Source organism: Aquarana catesbeiana, linkage group LG06, assembly GCF_042186555.1.
Source record: "Aquarana catesbeiana isolate 2022-GZ linkage group LG06, ASM4218655v1, whole genome shotgun sequence".
Taxonomy (NCBI): Eukaryota; Metazoa; Chordata; class Amphibia; order Anura; family Ranidae; genus Aquarana; species Aquarana catesbeiana.
The window spans coordinates 297,941,158-297,962,158 of record NC_133329.1 but is presented as its reverse complement, the minus strand read 5'-3'; the positions used below and the strand labels follow the sequence as shown (position 1 = coordinate 297,962,158).

The 21,001-nt window shown below is 43.2% G+C and overlaps 2 protein-coding genes across 4 annotated transcripts in view; one reads left to right on the top strand and one right to left on the bottom strand.

The window, feature by feature from the left end:
* Positions 1-7,131, top strand: part of KANSL1L (KAT8 regulatory NSL complex subunit 1 like) — a 206,986-nt gene extending 199,855 nt beyond the window's left edge. Inside the window, exons 17-18 of the transcript XR_012244986.1 lie at positions 1,977-2,104; positions 6,954-7,131. The gene's annotated coding sequence lies outside the window, so the exon portion shown is untranslated. The remainder of the gene's footprint in view (positions 1-1,976; positions 2,105-6,953) is intronic.
* Positions 444-21,001, bottom strand: part of RPE (ribulose-5-phosphate-3-epimerase) — a 29,508-nt gene continuing 8,950 nt past the window's right edge. For all 3 annotated transcript variants that reach the window (XM_073633545.1, XM_073633549.1, XM_073633548.1), the window contains 4 exons: positions 20,494-20,633; positions 17,993-18,127; positions 10,265-10,351; positions 444-911 (listed from right to left, as the gene is read on the bottom strand). In XM_073633545.1, coding sequence (XP_073489646.1) covers positions 789-911; positions 10,265-10,351; positions 17,993-18,127; positions 20,494-20,633 — 485 coding nt within the window. In that variant the 3' untranslated portion in view covers positions 444-788. The remainder of the gene's footprint in view (positions 912-10,264; positions 10,352-17,992; positions 18,128-20,493; positions 20,634-21,001) is intronic.

The window sequence follows — 21,001 nt, the reverse complement described above, 5'->3', positions numbered from 1 at the left end:
TAGATGACTTTGAAATTACCCCTTGTGTGTATTTATACGATCTGACACATTAAAAATGTGTGTAAAGAATTTATCATTTTGCCCAGTGACAGGTTCTCTTCTAACAAAAGATCCCACTCACCAATACTTCCCTTCGCTGTGCTTCCTGTTGGGACACTCTTACATACCCCATGATTCTGCATATAAAGGACCCATGCAACCACCACCTAGGATGCAGTACTCAGTCCTGAATAGCCAATCGTCAGGACTCAATAATGTCATATGGGGAGGAGGTTATTAACCCTGTGAAAACTTCAACAGGGTTTTAGAGGAGCAGCAGGGAAGGCAAGAATTTGTCAATGCAAGGTTTTTTTTTTTTTTTTTTTTTTACAAAAACCTATATAAAAGTAACAGTCTGCTTTGACATAAGTTATCTGTTGCAAGCAATCTAGGCAAACACTCCATTTCAAATAAGGCATAATAACCATTTTTATGTTAAACATACTTTCCCAGTGAATGAGTCTCTTAAGAAGTGATCAAGACAGTACAACTCAGAGCTTGGACCCACGTTAACTTTTTTTTTTTCACTCCACAGAATAAAACTAGCCATTTTCAGCAGCAAATAAAATTTGATACACAAGGGGAAAACAAATAAAAAAATCCAACCGCATCTGTCTTACAGTCTTTAGCCAAAAAAAAGCTGCACTTTGAAGGTGGTCAATATTGTGCCACACTAGTCTATGTCCCAGGGTCTGCTCTTGGTATGTGAACGGTTCCACAGTGGTCTGATAAGGGCCAGAACGAGGATTTCATCGATCCAGTGAGCGCTTCTGAATGGCTTCACAGCAGGCATTTCTAAGTAAATTGATCACAGTGCGTGGGTCATCACTTTTCATAACTGCACTTCCAGATACAATCATATTAGCTCCAGCCTGTTAAAATATGAAATTTGCATGTTAACACATGGAACACAGACTAAAAATTTCCCCAACTGCCCACACAATACAGGTAAGGCAGGCCTTAAAAGACACAAGATGAAAGGCCACCACAACCATGGTTTCTCATGACACAAAAAATTAGTTTTATTAAAACTTATCAGGGTAGCAAAATAACACAGAAGGAGAACACTACAGGTGGACTATGGGCTAGTAAGGCCCCATTCACACCTGAGAGGAGCGTTTTGTCGGGCATATTTGCGCGTTTCCATGCAGCGTTTTCCGGCGTTTTTGAGCTTTGGCATTTTTTTTATTAGCCAATAGGAAAAATGATCCATCTGTTTCATCATTTGTTGCTATGTTTTTAGATTTTGTCATCTGCTTCCTGCTCCAAAAAACGCCCAAATATGCCCAATTCGAGCTACAAGAAAAAGGGTCCAGAACTTGTTTGAGCTTCAGGCGACTTGGAGTGGAGATGTGAACCATGTATTTTTTCCCCTCAAGCGTTTTGTAGCTTGAGGCTTCAAGCTACAAAACGCTCGGGTGTGAATGGAGCCTTAATGTTAAATGCCCTTTAAATTACAATATATGTAAAGTTATGCACACACTAAATGGTATATAAGGAAGGAGATGGAGAAGAATTTGGGCAATTTGGTTAATCACAGAAAATGGGAAAAAAAAAAAAAAAAAAAAAAAAAAAACACGGGACTTTAAAAAGGTACCTCGCAAAAAATTAACAAAACGCAATGTTAAAAAGTGTAAAAATTAGGTTCGTACATATAAAAACCATACATTCCAACATCCTGATACCGTACTTTAAGCACCCCCCAGTGTCCAGCCTATAAATAAATATCCCCAAAAAATCAAAATCCGATTGAATCAAAAATCCCAAGAAAGGTTAATAACTAGGGATAAAAGAGCCTTCCAGGAAGGCACTGCTTATAAATGGCATCAAACTTCTGTAACTCCACACCCATACAGGGGTAATACCAATAGAACTTCCAGAGATTCTGAATCCAATTCCTCGTTAAACTCTTCTGTCTCATCTTCTTTTCACAATAGACAAAGGAATCGCAAACCACGAAAAAATAAAAGACCACCATCCGGAGATGATCCTGCGCACACCAAGAAGAGAATTACAGACACGGCCAGCACTCTTTCTACCACCAATCTTCTCCCTATTGGTAAAGGTAACACACGTGGTGAAAACCAGCTCTCTTCAGCAGGGCCTACTGGTGCAGGGTCTATTGCATCCACATCTATGGGTGATACTCCTATCATCGATCACTACTACACTTCGCTCTGATCAAGATTTTTTTAGTCCATTAAAACAGAGACTCCGTCTCCGAATCTACCGAGTCCTCACCTACTTTCCTGTCACCTAACACTTTGAATATTGTCAACCCCTACATTGTATTTTCTTCCTAAAATACACAAAAACAAAGAAACCCCCCCCCGGGCGTCCCATCATTTCCGGAAATGGGTCCTTAACTGAAAACCTGAGCAAGTTTGTAGACAGTCACCTCAGACCCTATGTTGCAGGTCTGTTTTCATATATTAAGGACACTATCCATCTGTTGCAAAATCTGGAAGAACTACACATACTACCACATTCGCTTTTAGTGGCCATCGACGTCGAGGCACTATAGAGCTCTATTTCGCACGATGCAGGACTTTCAGTCATCAGACATATTTTGTCACAATCTCATAAAGATGACCGCAAACTGAATTCCTTTCTTCTGGAATCTCTTGATTTCATCCTAACACATAATACCTTCACGTTTGACGGCTCCCACTACCTCCAGGTGCAGGGGGTTGCGATGGGGACTTGCTGTGCTCCATCGTATGCCAACCTGTACCTGGGGGAGTGGGAGCGGTCGCTCCTGTCAGACGATAACCTCTCGCCATATACCACCCATGTAGCGGCATGGTTCAGGTATATAGACGATATATTCATGATATGGAATGGTACACCTGAGGCCTTATATTCTTTCATACAAATCATGAACTCAAATAACTAACTTGTTTTTCACAATGACTTTCAGTGATACTTCAATCACTTTTCTAGATTTAAGCATAACCAAATCCACAGATGGGTCTCTATCCAGCGATCTCTATCGGAAAGAGAGACTGCTGGAAACACTATTTTACATGCATCAAGCTCACATCCCAAATCATTAGTTTCATCCATCCCTTACGGGCAATATTTAAGACTCAGACGTAACTGCTCAAAAGATACCGATTTTGTCAGGGAAGCTAATAAATTAAGAGAGAGACTCCTTGAGCGAGGATACTCGCCCACATGCCTAAAAAAAGCCTTTAAAAGAGCCTGAGGACAATTAAGGCACAACATTTTGTTCTCTAAAAAAACACCCTCCACCTCCCAATCAGCCATTAGAGTAATTACCACTTATAATAAGCAGCATGGGATTATTAAAAGTATCCTACAAAAACATTGGCATCTACTACAAACAGACCCCAATTTAAAACCACATATATCTGCAACACCCACGATCACATATAGGAAAGCCCGTTCATTAGGGGATCATCTCGTAAAAAGTGAATACACAGGCACTTTCCGTTCAGATATATGCAAACGACTAGGAACTTTTACATGTGGTGGATGTTCATGTTGCCGCTATATGAACACACAAATCAAATTCAAACTACCTAATGGAAGAATGTACAGACCGAGACATTTTCCTAATTGCAAGACCCCTGGAGTTATTTACTTACTAACTTGCCAATGTAAATGCTTTTACGTTGGCAAAACCAAATTAGAGTTCCATAAAAGGGCGGCACGACATATCACCAGCATGAGGCAGGCGGACCCGGACCTCCCTCTGGGGCGACATGTGCGAGACCACCACACGGGCAAGTTTCCCCTTGTCCATTTTACCATCCTCGACCGTGTCCATCCGGATACGAGGGGTGGTGATTGGAACAAGATCTTGCTCCAGAGGGAGGTCTGTTGGATCGCAAGCCTCAATGCAACACAATTTCCAGGTTTAAATACCCAGATGAGCTTTCGTCCCTTTTTGGAGGGCTTTGTCTCAGGTGGGTGCGAAAAAGAATGAGAATCCAACACTGCATACCTGAAAAAATATCGGGAATATGCATTCTTGGAGGATATTCTTGAACTATCCAGAGGTAATGGATTAGTTGATCATGTCTTTGATAATGAATTCTTTGCACACATCTTCTGATGATGCCACCTGTACTTATGGAACATTGTTTTAACATACTTGTACACGTACAATGACTTGTATACTATACTCAGTATCTATATGTTTATATATGCGTGTATATTGTTCTAACAATCTTTGTCATTTGATTCGATGTACAAAATATTCCATATGTGGTATTATACTAACTGTCATTTATGTCTACCCATTCATTGCACACCCAGCTATGTCCACCATGCTTAATCTACCAGAGTGGTGTCCTTTAGAACCACTTTATCTCGAGACACTAATTAATTGTGATTTTTGGTTTTGATTTAAAACTTTTTCACTTCGTTTATTTTTTGGTTGTCTGGCTTTGGATCTGTCTCCGCCCGGCGCACGTGGGCCACGCCGAACCATCCCAGATGACGGCGTGGCGCCTTTTTACACTGCAGACTCGTCCGACTAGGGGCTTGTCATGACGGTGTTCTCGTGCGTCGGTGGGGTGGGCCTGCATGACGCTCCCCCAGCACTTTGGCTCTGAGTGGGCGCCGTGCAGACCCTCCCCTGGGGCCTCATCATTGGATGCCCTAGGTCCCCTCCTCTTTTTTTGGTTTCCAAATAAAATCAGTCAGTTGACTTTCATTTTTATTATTTTTTTTATTTAATCCTTTCATGTATTTTGCTTTTTCCTATACGGTCGCAATAACCCACTATCCATCTGATTGTCCTTTTCCTTCTCTTTATATCTGCTTTTCTTGCTCATCTCCCCTTTTCCCCTTTCTTTTGCGTGACCGCTCTCCCAGTTGCTATAGTAATGGTTGTCTTTCCTCCCCTGTCCTTATTCGATCCTACGTTGCAGTAGGTATTAGTTTGACAGCACGCTGCTGCGCTTTGCGTCGTGCGCGGTGACGCCATCATTCAGGGACGGCGCGACCTTGGAGCCTTCTTTTCCTTTTGTTGGGCCCCTGTTTGCCCGTCCTCCCTGTGTGCGTCGCTCCGACCGACGCATACGCATCACGTAGAGCGACATCCCTCCCTCCTCCTATTGGAATCTCACTGCGCAGGCGCCGGTGGCTATTTAAGCCGCTCCCTGGCGTCCTGTCCAGTGTGTTATTCCATCACCAAGGCTTTCCATGCTCCAGCTACCCGTGCACTATTTTTGTATCTAACAAGTAATTAATTTCAAACACTCCTCTCCTTCCTAATGTGAGATATATCCCTTTGCAGGATACGCTCTCTGAGAGACAGAGGCAAGCAAACCCTCCCACTTTTTTGCTTTGTACTTATATTTAAAAAGCGGTCCAGCTGCATGATCATTTTGCTTCTACACACAGGCAGTAAGGCTTTTTTCTTTGCATTAGTAGACGGCGGCACCGCCAATGTCCTAAACTCAGCAGTTTTTTCTTGAATGTCTTCTTTTTAATTTTAGAAGTCCTGAATACAGTCTGACCTTGTAAATATGGGATACTGGCCAGACATTTTGTTTAAATTAAATTAAAGCGAAAGCCTTTTATGGCAAATGGGAAATAAAATGCATGCAAATTCATATGTTTTGATAAAACTACTTAACCACTTGCTGCCCGCCGTCATATGACGGCGGACGGTGCAGCTGTTCTGGGCCGCCTTCCAGGCAGCCCAGGGGGCGCACGCTCGCCGCATCGCTCGGGTCCCGGCGCGCGTGCCCGGCGGCCGCGATGTCCGCCGGGCACCCGCGATTGCCCGGTAACCGAGCAGGACCGTGGATCTGTGTGTGTAAACACACAGATCCACGTTCTGTCAGATGGGAGGAGACCGATGGTGTGTTCCTTGTACAGAGGAACACCGATCGGTCTCCTCCCCTTGTGAATCCCCACCCCCCACAGTTAGAATCACTCCCTAGCAACAAATTAACCCCTACAGCGCCCCCTCCTGGTTAACCCCTTCATTGCCAGTCACATTTATACAGTAATCAATGCATTTTTATAGCATGGATCGCTGTATAAATGTGAATGGTCCCAAAAATGTGTCAAAATTGTCCGATGGTGTCCGCCGCAATAGCGCAGTCACGATAAAAAAATCGCAGATCGCCGCCATTACTAGTAAAAAAAAAAAAAATAAAAAAATAAAAATGCTATAAATCTATCCCCTTATTTTGTAGACGCTATAACTTTTGCGCAAACCAATAAATATACGCTTATTGCGATATTTTTTACCAAAAATATGTAGAAGAATACGTATCGGCCTAAAATGAGGAAAAAATTTGTTTAAAAAAAAAAAAAAAAAAAAAAAATGGATACTTATTATAGCAAAAAGTAAAAAATATTGTGTTTTTTTCAAACTTGTCACTTTTGTTTTGTTTATAGCACAAGAAATAAAAATCGCAGGGGTGATCAAATACCACCAAAAGAAAGCTCTATTAGTGGGGAAAAAATGATAAAAATTTCATTTGGGTACAGTGTTGTATGACCGCGCAATTATTATTCAAAGTGTGTAAGCACTGAAAGCTGAAAATTGGCTTGGGCAGGAAGGGGGTGAAAATGCCCAGTATGGAAGTAGTTAAAAAACTTCCTTTCCTTTCTTTCCAAGGTCATTTTGGGGATCCAGCAGGGTCATCCTTTCATTTGGAGGCCTTTGCGGAGTCACTTCTGAAGTCGAGGGATAACCATTACTTACGCTGGTTGGTCAACTGACAGCCAGTGTGTTTTTATCCAAAATATGTAATTTGCTGTCTCATCCAAAAGTGGATGCATGCGCATATCTTATGCATGTACTTCTCATTCCTGAAAACCTTTTTACTGGTATGTATGGTGGACACTGTGGGGTGCTGGGCTGCGAAACTTTCTTATGTTCATAAATGTTACATTGTGCAAATCGTTTTCATTTGTTGTTTCAGAATGTATCTTCTACATATATGATTTTTCTCTCTGCAATACGCCTCTGAAGAAGGGACATCGTCCTGAAACATGTCAGGCTTCTAGAGAATATATCTTGTCTATAAATGGAAGTATACAATAATTATATGAAAGCAAATTCTATTGCATAAGCACTTTTGTTGAGATTTATGTCCAATGTATTCTGTTTTTATGCTTTTCTAAATAAATAAAACATTTTTTATTTAATTTAATCGTATGGTTCGCCTATAAAGTCCCATCATACTGGGGGTATATAAGTTCCCTTATTCAAGGGTCTTATCCTATGTACTTATCTGGGATGTTGGCAACTTTTTGAAGGCAATACAGTTGACCTTCAGTGGTTCATTTCACTATACACAAAAAATATATATAAAAAAAAAAAAAATTTTAGGCCGATATGTATTCTTCTACATTTTTTTACCAAAAACATCGCAATAAGCGTATATTGATTGGTTTGCACAAAATTTATAGCGTCTACAAAATAGGGGATAGTTTTATGGCATTTTAAATATTTTTATTAGTAATGGCGACGATCTGCAATTTTTATCGGGACTGCGACATTATGGCGGACACATCGGACATTTTTAACACTATTTTGGGACCATTCTCATTTATACAGCAATCGATGCTATAAAAATGCACTGATTACTGTGTAAATGACACTGGCAGTGAAGGGGGTTAACCACTAGGGGGCAGTGAAGGGGTTAAGTGTGTCCTAGGGAGTGATTCTAACTGTGAGGGGGCTGGGCTTTAAACACACAGGACAGTGATCACTGCTCCCGATGACAGAGAGCAATGATCTCTGTCTTGTCACTAGGCAGAACAGGGAAATGCTTTGTTTACAAAAAAGCATCTCCCTGTTCTACCTCTCCGTGACACGATCGCGGGCACCCGGCGGACATAGAGTCCACGGGACCCACGTTCACGGAGACCGTGGCGGGCGCGCGCCCGCGCCGCCGCTTCTTAAAGGGGTCGTACTTGTATGCCCTTTTGCCTACCAGCACCAGTGTACCGACGTACATCGTTGTGTGCTGGTCGTGCGCGCGGTTAAACACTATCGCATATTTATGACGGAACCCTACGCCCATTGACTATATGCAAGCAATACAACTTACCCCACAGGCCTTTGCTTTTATAAATATTTACAGCTCTGACACACCTTAGAAGAGCAATTTGGTTCCCAAAGCCCTAGGTTATCAAACTACCCCTTCTTTGGCAGATTATAGTCCAGGGGTTGTAAACCCTCACAGTCTTTCACTTAAAGGTGAAAAAACTTTTATGCTGCAGCAACGGAATTCGCCCATGGAATTCGGCTCTCCGTGGGGGTACTCGAGAAGAGGAGGAGCCAGGAGCATCACAGGGGACCCCAGAAGAGGATTGGGGTTGCTCTGCACAACACCTTTGCAAAGAGCAGGTAAGTATAACAAGATTGTAAAGCTTTACAATCACTTTAATAGCCATGCTTTATTCACACTTACTACAGCTTAAAAGAGAAGTAAAGGTTTATTTTTTTCCCCCCCATTAATACTTACCTAGGTGGATGCAGCATCTGTCCCCCGGCGCCTCTACACTGAAAACCGAGCGATCAAACATCACTGATCACTCGGTTTTCAGAGCTCTGTGAGCAGAGAGCTACAGACCGTCAGTCACAGCTCTCTGCTCATCTCCTTCCACGCTTAGCGCTGAGCTGTGGAGGGAGAGGAGCCGGACGTCTCAGGCTCTCAGCAGCTCGATGAGGCTAAAACGGGTGTCAGTCCAGGCACTTGGCGGATCCAGACTGTCACAATGACGCGGTACCTGGACTGAAATCTGACATCAGCAGAGAGGGGACTTCAACCCGCTCTCTGCTGAAAACGGGTCACAGAAGTGCAAAAGAATTGCACTCCTGTGATCCGTAGGAGAAGCCCAACCAAACGAGCTTTCGTTGGACTTCTTCTTTAAACTGTGTACCACTTCCTTGAGTGGTGAAATCCAAATTGCAGTCTATTTTTCCAGCTATGACAGACGTACACATACATACACACACACGAACTTTAGTGGCATCCTAGTCTTAGTCCTTAGGGTTCAATATTGAGTTGGCCCACCCTTTGCAGCTATAAACAGCTTCAACTCTTCTGGGAAGGCTGTCCACAAGGTTTAGGAGTGTGTCTATGGGAATGTTTGACCATTCTTCCAGAAGTGCATTTGTGAGGTCAGGTACTGATGTTGGATGAGAAGGCCTGGCTCGCAGTTTCCACTCCAATGTATACCAAAGGTGTTCCATTGGGGTCAGGACTCTGTGCAGGCCCGTAAAGTTCCTCCACCACAAATTCACTCATCCATGTCTTTATGGACCTTGCTTTGCCAACACAATATTGAACCCTACCGACTAAGACGCCAATAAATTTCATGTGCATATAAAAGGCAGGTGTCCCAATACTTTTGACAATACAGTGTATTTTGGCTTTTTAGCGGAGGATATTTTTATATACATTTTAGAATTTAGTTTAGCTGATCATCTCCTTTGGAGAGATGACCACATGCCTAAGCACTTGGTCATATGATTGGCCACAGTGGGATCCAAGATGGGTAAGTGTTTAAGAGGCGTTTTACAGGCACTTTTGGGCTAAAACAGCACCTGTAAAAGTCTCTTAATGCTCACCAGTCGGAAAGCCTGAGTGCTTTCACACTCAGGTGTTGCGCAGCCAGGCCGTTAAAACAAGCCCTGCAAGCAGCATCTTTGAGGCATTTTAGGAGTGGTGTATACACTGTTCCTGAAGCGCTCCTGCTCATTGAAATCAATGGGCAGCACCGCCAAAGCGCCTGCAAACCTTTTTTCGGCTGCTAGCGGGGGTAAAAATCTCCCCGCTAGTAGCCCTTAAACAACAGTACAGCGCCGCGAAAAGTAGCAGCGCTTTACCGGTAACGTGCCTGTGCTGTAGTGCGAAAGGGCTCTTAATCTGACAGGTGCAGTCTATTGCAATGTTTACAGTCTGTGCAGTGGATCCTTGGACTATTTTGGGATCATCTCCCTAGTGTAGTCACACTTGGAAAACAGCCCCATAGAATCAGATGAGGACCAGCTGTGCAGGTGTGACCAGCAGCAATAATATCGTGGCCACAGGTTCTAGACACTGCAGAAGGCCATAGACCCGAGCATGCACTGTCCATCTTGACTTAGTTATATGACTTCACTAAAGCTCAAAATTGAGTCAAGGATGTGCTTCAAATATGAGCCTTTAAATGCTTGAAATAGCCTGACCAAATTACCTAATTTGCAAAGGCTAGTTTGTCAATAAGCTCAAACTCTTACCTCAGCACATCTGTGTATATTGTCTGGTCCAACACCACCATCTACCTCTATATCCAGTGAAGGGAACTGTGACCTTAACCACTGTACCTACAATGAAAAAAGTACAAGCAGAAAAGAGAAATTTCAAGACACAGTAGGATCAAACAAACACAGAACAGTGAAACAATGTCTGCTATAATAGTCTTATTTTATCTAAATTTTCATATGTGGCCTATCAAGTATGGTCAGAAGGAAACCTGTCAGGTATCTAAAACCAAGAACACAAATGTTATATTTCACAGCTTATCCTAGATGTGTTGGCTTCTTTCCCAATGCTATCCTGACTTGCACTCTAAACACCTCCCACTTTCCTCATGTCTGTAACCTAACGGGGTGCTCTGGAGGTAACTCAGAGGACTAACATCCCCAAAATGTTGTCAATTCACTGTATAGGAATTTAAAAGTACACTGAATTTCAAGAAGGATCAACCGTTATTTTCCTGTAGCACAAAAAGGTTTGCAGCGCTCCAATCTAAAAAGCGTATGTATGTAAGAGATAGAGAGATTAGAGATATAGATATATAGATCTCTCTCTATCTATCTACACACATACACGCACACACAGTGGGGATGGAAAGTATTCAGACCCCCTTAAATTTTTCACTCTGTTATATTGCAGCCATTTGCTAAAATCATTTTTTTCCTCATTAATGTACACACAGCACCCTATATTGACAGAAAAACACAGAATTGTTGACATTTTTGCAGATTTATTAAAAAAGAAAAACTGAAATATCACATGGTCCTAAGTATTCAGACCCTTTGCTGTGACACTCATATTTAACTCAGGTGCTGTCCATTTCTTCTGATCATCCTTGAGATGGTTCTACACCTTAATTTGAGTCCAGCTGCGTTTGATTATACTGATTGGACTTGATTAGGAAAGCCACACACCTGTCTATATAAGACCTTACAGCTCACATTGCATGTCAGAGCAAATGAGAATCATTAGGTCAAAAGAACTGCCTGAAGAACTCAGAACAGAATTGTGGCAAGGCACAGATCTGGGGTCAAGGTTATATAAAAAAAAAAAAATTCTGCTGCACTTAATGTTCCCAAGAGCACAGTGGCCTCCATAATCCTTCAATGGAAGACGTTTGGGACGACCAGAACCATTCCTAAAGCTGGCCGTCCGGCAAAACTGAGCTATCGGGGGAGAAGAGCCTTGGTGAGAGAGGTAAAGAAGAACCCAAAGATCACTGTGGCTGAGCTCCAGAGATGCAGTCGGGAGATGGGAGAAAGTTGTAGAAAGTCAACCATCACTGCAGCCCTCCACCAGTCGGGGCTTTATGGCAGAGTGGGGGACAGAAGCCTCTCCTCAGTGCAAGACACATGAAAGCCAGCATGGAGTTTGCTAAAAAAAACACCTGAAGGACTCCAAGATGGTGAGAAATAAGATTCTCTGGTCTGATGAGACCAAGATAGATTTTTGGCTTTAATTCTAAGCGGTATGTGTGGAGAAAACCAGGCACTGCTCATCACCTGTCCAATACAGTCCCAACAGTGAAACATGGTGGTGGCAGCATCATGCTGTGGGGGTGTTTTTCAGCTGCAGGGACAGGATGACTGGTTGCAATTGAGGGAAAGATGAATGCGGCCAAGTACAGGGATATCCTGGACGAAAACCTTCTCCAGAGTGCTCAGGACCTCAGACTGGGCCGAAGGTTTACCTTCCAACAAGACAATGACCCTAAGCACACAGCTAAAATAACGAAGGAGTGGCTTCACAACAACTCCGTGACTGTTCTTGAATGGCCCAGCCAGAGCCCTGACTTAAACCCAATTGAGCATCTCTGGAGAGACCTAAAAAAGGCTGTCCACCAACGTTTACCATCCAACCTGACAGAACTGGAGAGGATCTGCAAGGAGGAATGGAAGAGGATCCCCAAGTCCAGGTGTGAAAAACTTATTGCATCTTTCCCAAAAAGACTCATGGCTGTATTAGGTCAAAAGGGTGCTTCTACTAAATACTGAGAAAAGGGTCTGAATACTTAGGACTATGTGATATTTCAGTTTTTCTTTTTTTTTATAAATCTGCAAAAATGTCAACAATTCTGTGTTTTTCTGTCAATATGGGGTGCTGTGTGTTCATTAATGAGGAAAAAAAAATGAACTTAAAGTGGAGTTCCACCCAAAAGTGGAACTTCCACTCATCAGATTCCTCCCCCCCTCTGGTGACACAGTTGGCACCTTTCAGGGGGGAGGGGAGTACAGATACCTGTATATTACAGGTATCTGTACTCACTTCCGGCATAGATAGCCGCAGAATCTGCAGTTATTTACGCCACTTCCTGCTCCCTCCCCGCTGCCTGCTGGGAAACACACGGGTCCCAGAGGCAGCAGGGACCATCCATATTGCGCTGCGCGACTCGCGCATGCGCAGTAGGGAACCGGGAAGTGAGTTTTAAAAGTCAGCAGCTGCAGTATTTGTAGCTGCTGACTTTTAAAAAAAAATAAAAAATTTTCGGCGGCGCTCCGCTTTAAATGATTTTAGCAAATGGCTGCAATATAACAAACAGTGAAACATTTAAGGGGGTCTGAATACTTTCCATCCCCACTGTGTATGTATGTATGTATGTATGTATGTATGTATGTATGTATGTATGTATGTATGTATGTATGTATGTATGTATATATATATATATATATATATATATATATATATATATATATATATATATATATATATATATATATATATATATATATATATATATATATATATATATATATATATATATATATATATATATATATATATAATCCATAAGTGCTCCAAGAGCCTTAATCATGAAAAAATTTTTTCCACATGTATCTAACAGAAGTGGCAACACACCGGAACCAAAGGCTGCCTCAACCAAGAGAACAGCAAAAAACGCTTAAATGTAGTTCCTCTGTGATCAGATCCTCAGGGTTTGAAATCATCTTCAATTTCACAAAATGACAGTGTGTAGATAGCCATAAAAACAAAACAAAAGCTTATATAGTGTAGGTAGGTAGATAGGTAATTTGCGTTCTAACAAAAATTGTGTAAATAATAACACCCATGCGTGTAGTGGATATCAATATTAGCATGTGATCTAAAGTTTCTTCCCCACATGCAGTACACACTCACCAAAAGTAATGTGCTGTCACTCAGCTAAGCAGGCTTAATTAGGCAAGTACACTGATGGCTCGATCGGTCAGACAGTACCACCAAGACAACAAAAATGATGGATCATAGTGTAGTAGCTCTTATTAAACCAAATGTAGTGGATGATTGCACTGCTGCTTCATTTGGTTGAATAAAGACTACTACACTATGACCCATCATTTTTGTTGTCTTGGTGGCACTGTCTGACCAAAGGAGCCATCAGCGTCCCCAAAAAAAAGATTGAGGAGGGTAGTACACACTGGAGGATATTGCTGTCTGGTGTGGATCCACCTGTTTACCCATCTGGCTAAGTGCGTTAGCTGCACTCTTAAAGTGGGTGTAAACCCTTACAATCCACTTTTTGCTACAGGTAAGCCTACAAAGAGGCTTACCTGTAGCTACCCCGGAAATCTCCTAAACCTATACGGTTTAGGAGATATCCTCTGTATCTGCATGTGCCAATGTCATTGGCATGCGCACTGAAACATTGGCACGTACGTGCCGTTGCTTCAGTGAGTGTGCCGTTACCGGCGGCATGTGAGGTCATCGTGGGCTCCGGCCAATCACAGCGCCGGAGCCCGCGATACCAGGAAGTAATTTCGGGAGTGATTTGCAGTGAGGGCTTTGATCTCAGGTGAGTATTACATAATGAGCTAGTGTGCTATGCACACTAGCTCATTATGTCTTTGTCTTGCAGGTCTTGCAGTCATCACATCTACTAGAAAGATGCTATATAAAAATATTTATTCTTAATTTTTCATTTATTCCTGGCCTAACTCAAACCCAGAACTTCTTGGAAAGCAATGGAACAGATAATACAGACAAATTCAGCAAGTCATAATATAGAAGGCCTCTTGTCTGAATGAGGCCTTGCATGTGTGTTTTGTTTCCTTGTTATTGTGATTTTTTTGCTTTACTAGTAATAATCTCTCAAAGAACAATTTGAAGGCTTGTTATTCAGTGTTGAGTAGAACGGTTTTACTGCCCCCTACAGCCTTTAATGAAATTCAAACTTGTGCTGAAAAATGGATTCTGAAAGTCTGAATCTGATTCACAGTACTTTGGTGGGGTCCACTGTGATGTACTAATTGATAGCAAAGTCACAATCTCTTCTACAAGGCAAACTACATAGATCTCTCGACAGAGATAGAGATAGATCTCTCGACAGAGATAGAGATAGATCTCTCGACAGAGATAGAGATAGATCTCTCGACAGAGATAGAGATAGATCTCTCGACAGAGATAGAGATAGATCTCTCGACAGAGATAGAGATAGATCTCTCGACAGAGATAGAGATAGATCTCTCGACAGAGATAGAGATAGATCTCTCGACAGAGATAGAGATAGATCTCTCGACAGAGATAGAGATAGATCTCTCGACAGAGATAGAGATAGATCTCTCGACAGAGATAGAGATAGATCTCTCGACAGAGATAGAGATAGATCTCTCGACAGAGATAGAGATAGATCTCTCGACAGAGATAGAGATAGATCTCTCGACAGAGATAGAGATAGATCTCTCGACAGAGATAGAGATAGATCTCTCGACAGAGATAGAGATAGATCTCTCGACAGAGATAGAGATAGATCTCTCGACAGAGATAGAGATAGATCTCTCGACAGAGATAGAGATAGATCTCTCGACAGAGATAGAGATAGATCTCTCGACAGAGATAGAGATAGATCTCTCGACAGAGATAGAGATAGATCTCTCGACAGAGATAGAGATAGATCTCTCGACAGAGATAGAGATAGATCTCTCGACAGAGATAGAGATAGATCTCTCGACAGAGATAGAGATAGATCTCTCGACAGAGATAGAGATAGATCTCTCGACAGAGATAGAGATAGAGATATCACAAAAATATTTAAGGAATTCTGAATAAACATCAGATCTCAATGGGGAAAAATATGCTGGATAGCTATACTGACATGGACTGGGTAATGTGTTAGGAAATGAAAGGATGACACATCGTTTAAAGGAAATGAAAATTATCAATCTACAGAGGGCTGAATTCAAAGTCACCCAAAAAAAAAAAAAAAATCTATCAAGTGAAAAAAATGATGCAGCAGGCTAGTCCATTGTGCTGAAATTTCATTTCATTGCAGCAGCTCATAATGGTACTCAAAATTGTAGTTTGTATGGCCCCCACGTGCTTGTATGCATGCCTGACAATGTCGGGGCATGCTCCTAATGAGACGGATGGTGTCCTTGGGGAATTTCCTCCTAGATCTAGACCAGGGCATCACTGGGCTCCTGAACAGACAGAGGTGCAACCTGGTGGCATGGGATGGACCGAAACAATGTCCTAGAGGTGTTCCATTTGATTTAGGTGAGGCGAGCGTGGGGGCCATTTAATGGTATCAATTCCTTCATCCTCCAGGAACTGGCTGCATACTCTTGTCACAGGCCAGACATTGTCATTCACCAGCAGGGACCCAGGACCCACTGCACCAGCATAGGATCCGACAATGGGTCAAATGATTTCATCCCGATACCTAATGGCAGTCAGAGTGCCATTGTCTAGCCTGTAGAGGTCTGTGCGTCCCTCTATGACTATGCCTCCCCAGACCATCACTGACCGACCACCAAACCAGTCATGCTGAACGATGTTACAGGCAGCATAACATTCTCCATGGTTTCTCCAGACCCTTTCACTTCTGTCAGATGTGCTCAGGGTGATCCTGCTCTTATCTGTGAAAAGCACAGGGCACCAGTGGCGGACCTGGCAATTCTGGTGTTCAATAACAACGGCCCTATCTAGTTCTCCTAGAGTATCTGCCTGTCTCCTGGAATCTCCTCCATGCTCTTGAAACTGTGCTGGGAGACCCAGCAAACCTTCTGGCAATATTGATGTGCCATCCTGGAGGAGTTGGACTGCCTGTGCAAACTTTATAGGGTCCAAGTATCGCCTCATGCTACCAGTAGTGACCCTGACCCTAGCCAAGTGCAAATGTAGGGGGGGGGGGGGGGGGGAATAGAGGTCAGTGGCCTCCACCTGTAAAACCATTACTGTTTTGGAGGTTGTCTCGTTGTTGCCCATCTAGTGCACCTGTTAATTTCATTAACACCAAAGCAGCTGAAACTGATTAACCCCCTCTAATACTTAACTGACCAGATCAATATCCCAGGAGTTAAAAAATCGCAGGTGCGTGTTATACGCCGATCCCCTGCGATCCCGACCTGTCACATTTTCAAAATCGCCGACCGCGATTTGAAAATGGCGCCGCCGAAATACACAGAGCCCGTCCTCGGCTCTTTCAGGCGGCTCTCGTTCACTTTCGGCTCCACTCGTAGTCCCGAGCGGAGCTATCCGAACCTACTCGGCTAGGTTTGGAAAGCTCCGCTCGGGACTACGAGTGGAGCCGAAAGTGAACGAGAGCCGCCAGAAAGAGCCGAGGACCGGCTCTGTGTATTTCAGCGCCGCCATTTTCAAATCGCGATCGGCGATTTTGAAGCCCAGAATGGCTGGGATCACTGGGGCAAGGCTGCACTGGGGAAGGCTGCACTGATGGGCATTTAAATGTAAGTCATTTTTCCCTTCAACTTCCCTCCTAAAAGTTTTTTTTCCTTAAAATTCCCTCCTAAATTGGGGTGCGTGTTATACGCCGATAAATACGGTAGGTATATATATATATATATATATATATATATATATATATATATATATATATATATATATATATATATATATATATATATAAAAAAAAAACACACACACACACACACACACACACACACACACACACACACACACACTAGATTGTCAAAAGCACTGGGAAGCCTGCCTTTACACGCACATGAACTTTAGGCATGTGTCTATGGGAATGTTTGACCATTCTTCCATATGCACATTTGTGAGGTCAGGCACTGATGTGGACGAGAAGGCCTGGCTCGCAGTCTCCGCTCTAATTCCTCCCAAAGGTGTTCTATCACAGTGGTTCTCAACCATGTCCTCAAGTACCCACAATAGGCCATGTATGCAGGTTTTCCTGCAAACATGTCCAGTCAATGGCTTGGTATTTTGGACAGCTATTTTATCTAAGAGAAATTCCCAAAACATGGCCTGTGGGGGGTACTTGAGGACAGATTTGAGAACCACTGTTCTATCTGGCTGCGAGCCAGGCCTTCTCGTCCACATCAGTGCTTCACAAAATGCGATTCTGGAAGAATGGTCAAACATTCCCATAGACACACTCCTAAAGCTTGTTGACCGCCTTCCCAGAAGGAGTTGAAGCTGTTAAACCTGCAAAGGGTGGGTCAACTCAATATTGAACCCCACGGACTAAGACTGGGATGCCTTGAGGTGATTCAGTTTGCATTTACTGCGCTATACAAATTATTCATTCATTCATTCATTCAAGTTCATGTGCGTGTAAAAGGCAGCCATTACAATACTTTTGGTAATATAGTATATATATTTATAGCAGGTCTTCTCTGGCATTCCCAGACACTCTGTAACCTGCATCAGTGGACCAAGAACAGCATCTTTTCATAATACCCCTTGTTTTTCTCCATCTTATGTTAATAAGTATAGTAGTAGTTAATTTTTACCTTTGGCATCATGTCCTCCATGAACTTCTGCCCTCCAAATCCAGGCTCCACTGTCATAACCAAGGCCATATCAATCTGACTTGCCCACGGTGCAAGATATTCCACCGTAGTATTTGGTTTAATTGCCAGTCCCACCTGTGGAAGACAAGCATAGGAGTTCAGATAAGAAGGTATTAGTATATGTAAACCAGAGTAATTACCGTATTTAATCGGCATATAACACGCATTTTCCCCCCCTGAAAATAGGGGGAAAATCAGGGGTGCACGTTATACGCCGATAGCGTACCTCGGAGAAGGAGGGGGACCAGCGCCGCCGCAATCACTGAGCTGTCATTGTACACGATCGCTGCCGGAATCACCGAGCCGTCATGTCTTTACTCTGACGTCACACATACGTCCCGCCTCCGCCACCAGCATTGGACCAGTGTTCTGTCAATCACAGGAGCTGGTCCGATGGCGGAGGCGGGACGTGTGTGTGTGACGGTCGAGTATGGTAAACATAAGATGACGGCTCACTGATTCCGGCGCTCATCCCCCCATCTAAATTCCTGCACTGCATGAGAGATGGCGAGACTGTGAATAGGCTGCATTGAGGCTGCATATGGGCACTGACCATTATTTTGCTTCAAAGTGGTTTATTTAAAAAAAATGTTTTTTTCTGAAACTTCCCTCTTAAATTGGGGTGCGTGTTATACGCCAATACGGTATTTTTTTTTTTTAAAGTGAAATTATAGGAGTTGTACCAGTCTCTTACGTGAAAATTAAAAACTGTAGCTGCTGACTTTTAATAAACAGCCACTATCCTGTCCCATGATTCAGCGGTGTGCTCACCCCAGCTGTTCTCTCCCTGTGTCCTCTCGCTGGCATCTCTACTATGAGCACCTGGCTTTGACAGCTTGCAGCTTAACAGCCGGGTACCCACTTTGCATGCGCAACCTTGTCATGAGAAATTCTTCAGTGGGGGAGGTGTTAGGAGAACTTTGGCTTTGGATTGCCTAGGCGGTCAGAGCAGAAGTGGGAGCGCGGGTACCTGTCAACAAAATCAGGTTCTCACTCCTTCCAAATAGCTCCATTTCACAAACAGGAGTGGGGGAGGAGGCCTTAAAGCAGAACTTCCCCTGTTGGGTGAAGCTCTAATTTAAAGCTTTATTTTATGCATAATTTTTTTCAAAACTTCACTGAATTTCCTAAAAGTAAAACGTACATGCACTTCCAACTCCCTTTCACCCCCAAAAGCTTACAGCCCCTGGTTTTGGCAAACTTTCTAACATGTATCGTGCAGGCCCTGCTTAGCAGGAACACAAGATCTCCATCTTCTCCCCTGTCAGAACGGCGATCTGCCTTGTTTACATAGGCAGGTCGCCATTCTGACTCTCCCGGGAACGATCGTGGGTGGCTAGCGAACATCGGATCCACTGATTGGCATCCCTGTGTCCAATCAGTGTGGAACCGCACATACCAGTGGCTATTACACGAAATTACGTACAGGTACGTCGTTTCGTGCAATAGAGCCGGCCTGCCGCAGTACAATTGCGGCAGGCAAATGGTTAAAGGAAACTAATTTTTGTTCATATTCTTTATCTGCCATTGTTCTAGCAGGGTAAACAGAAAACTAAAAAGAATTTCCTGACTTATTAGTGAACATTTCCCACACCTGAGCTCCCCTGCTTATAATTACATTCAGTTGTTCTGCTGAAGAAGCCAGTCACAGCTGTCACTAAATTGATGCTCCTAGAGAAGACATTGGGCTGAATGAGCAGTCCATCTCCTGAGAGCTCCCTCTAGCACCTGACCACAAGGCTGGATGAGCTGAATTAGCAAGTATATAAGGTATTCTTTAAGCTGGGTTCACACAGGAGAAAGCAGTGGCTCACAGCAGGAGTCCGATGCGTCTCCATTCACCGTTTCAGGTATGATTTCAGCCCAAATCTTTGGCTGAATTCGGACCTGAAACGGACCAAAAGACGCACAGGACTCCTGTGCAATTCGATGTGTGACCCGGCACCATAGAGTTCCGGTCACAATCTCCTGCTATGCAAATTGGATGAGGAGAAATACGCATTCAATTTGCAAAAGTGTGAACCCAGCCTCAATGTATTTTAACCACGTGTTCAGCAGTATATCTGGAGCTCAGCTTTAAAGCTAGGCAAACTGCTAAACCTACATGTTAAACAACATGTATGGGATTGTAAAGACTATTTTATCAAGCCAGTCTTGACAGCAGAGACAAGATGGTAATCTTACCTTTCACTGTTACAGTTAGGCAATAAGGCCTAGTCACCTCCCTGCATGGCTTTGAGTAGGCGCCCACACATACCGACAGTGTATGGAGGACAGAAGGATGTAGCTATATTGTGTCAGCCTCACACAAGCCAGGCAGCGGTATCAATATTTAATCTCAAAGATCGTATTTAAATATGTGCAGGTAACATTTTCAGTTTTGGGCCTGCAATGTACACCATCATAAAAACATACCCATGTGCACTAGCCATGCCACTCACCTTCATGCCACTTTCTCGTATGTCTTTAATGAGAATTCCAGGGTTTTCTGTAGCCTCCAGGTGGAAGGTATACTGGTTGGCACCAGCTGCTGACATAGGTTTCACCCACTGCTCTGGTTTAGCCACCATCATATGCATGTCTACCAATGAAAAATAGAAAACACGAGGAGTATATTAGTTCAGATACTGTCAGGTTTTAAAAAAAATGTTCACACAACTGTTGGAAAAAAAAAATGGTTAGGCTTTTCTCAGTGGATCGCAAAAAATGATATCCGTTCCCTTAACACACTAGCAAAAAACTGAGGAATGCTGGGGAGGAGGGGTTATTCTGGGCATTCCTACAGTTTGGCAGTGTCCAATCCTCTTGTATGGGGCAGTATAGCCAACAGTATCTGAATCGACAGATTTCCTCTCACGTGTTGTAGCTATGAGATAGGGAGTAACAGGAAGTCTCCCCAATGGGGGGGGGACCCTGAATGGGTTAAAACCTGCCCAAAAAAAAGTTTGC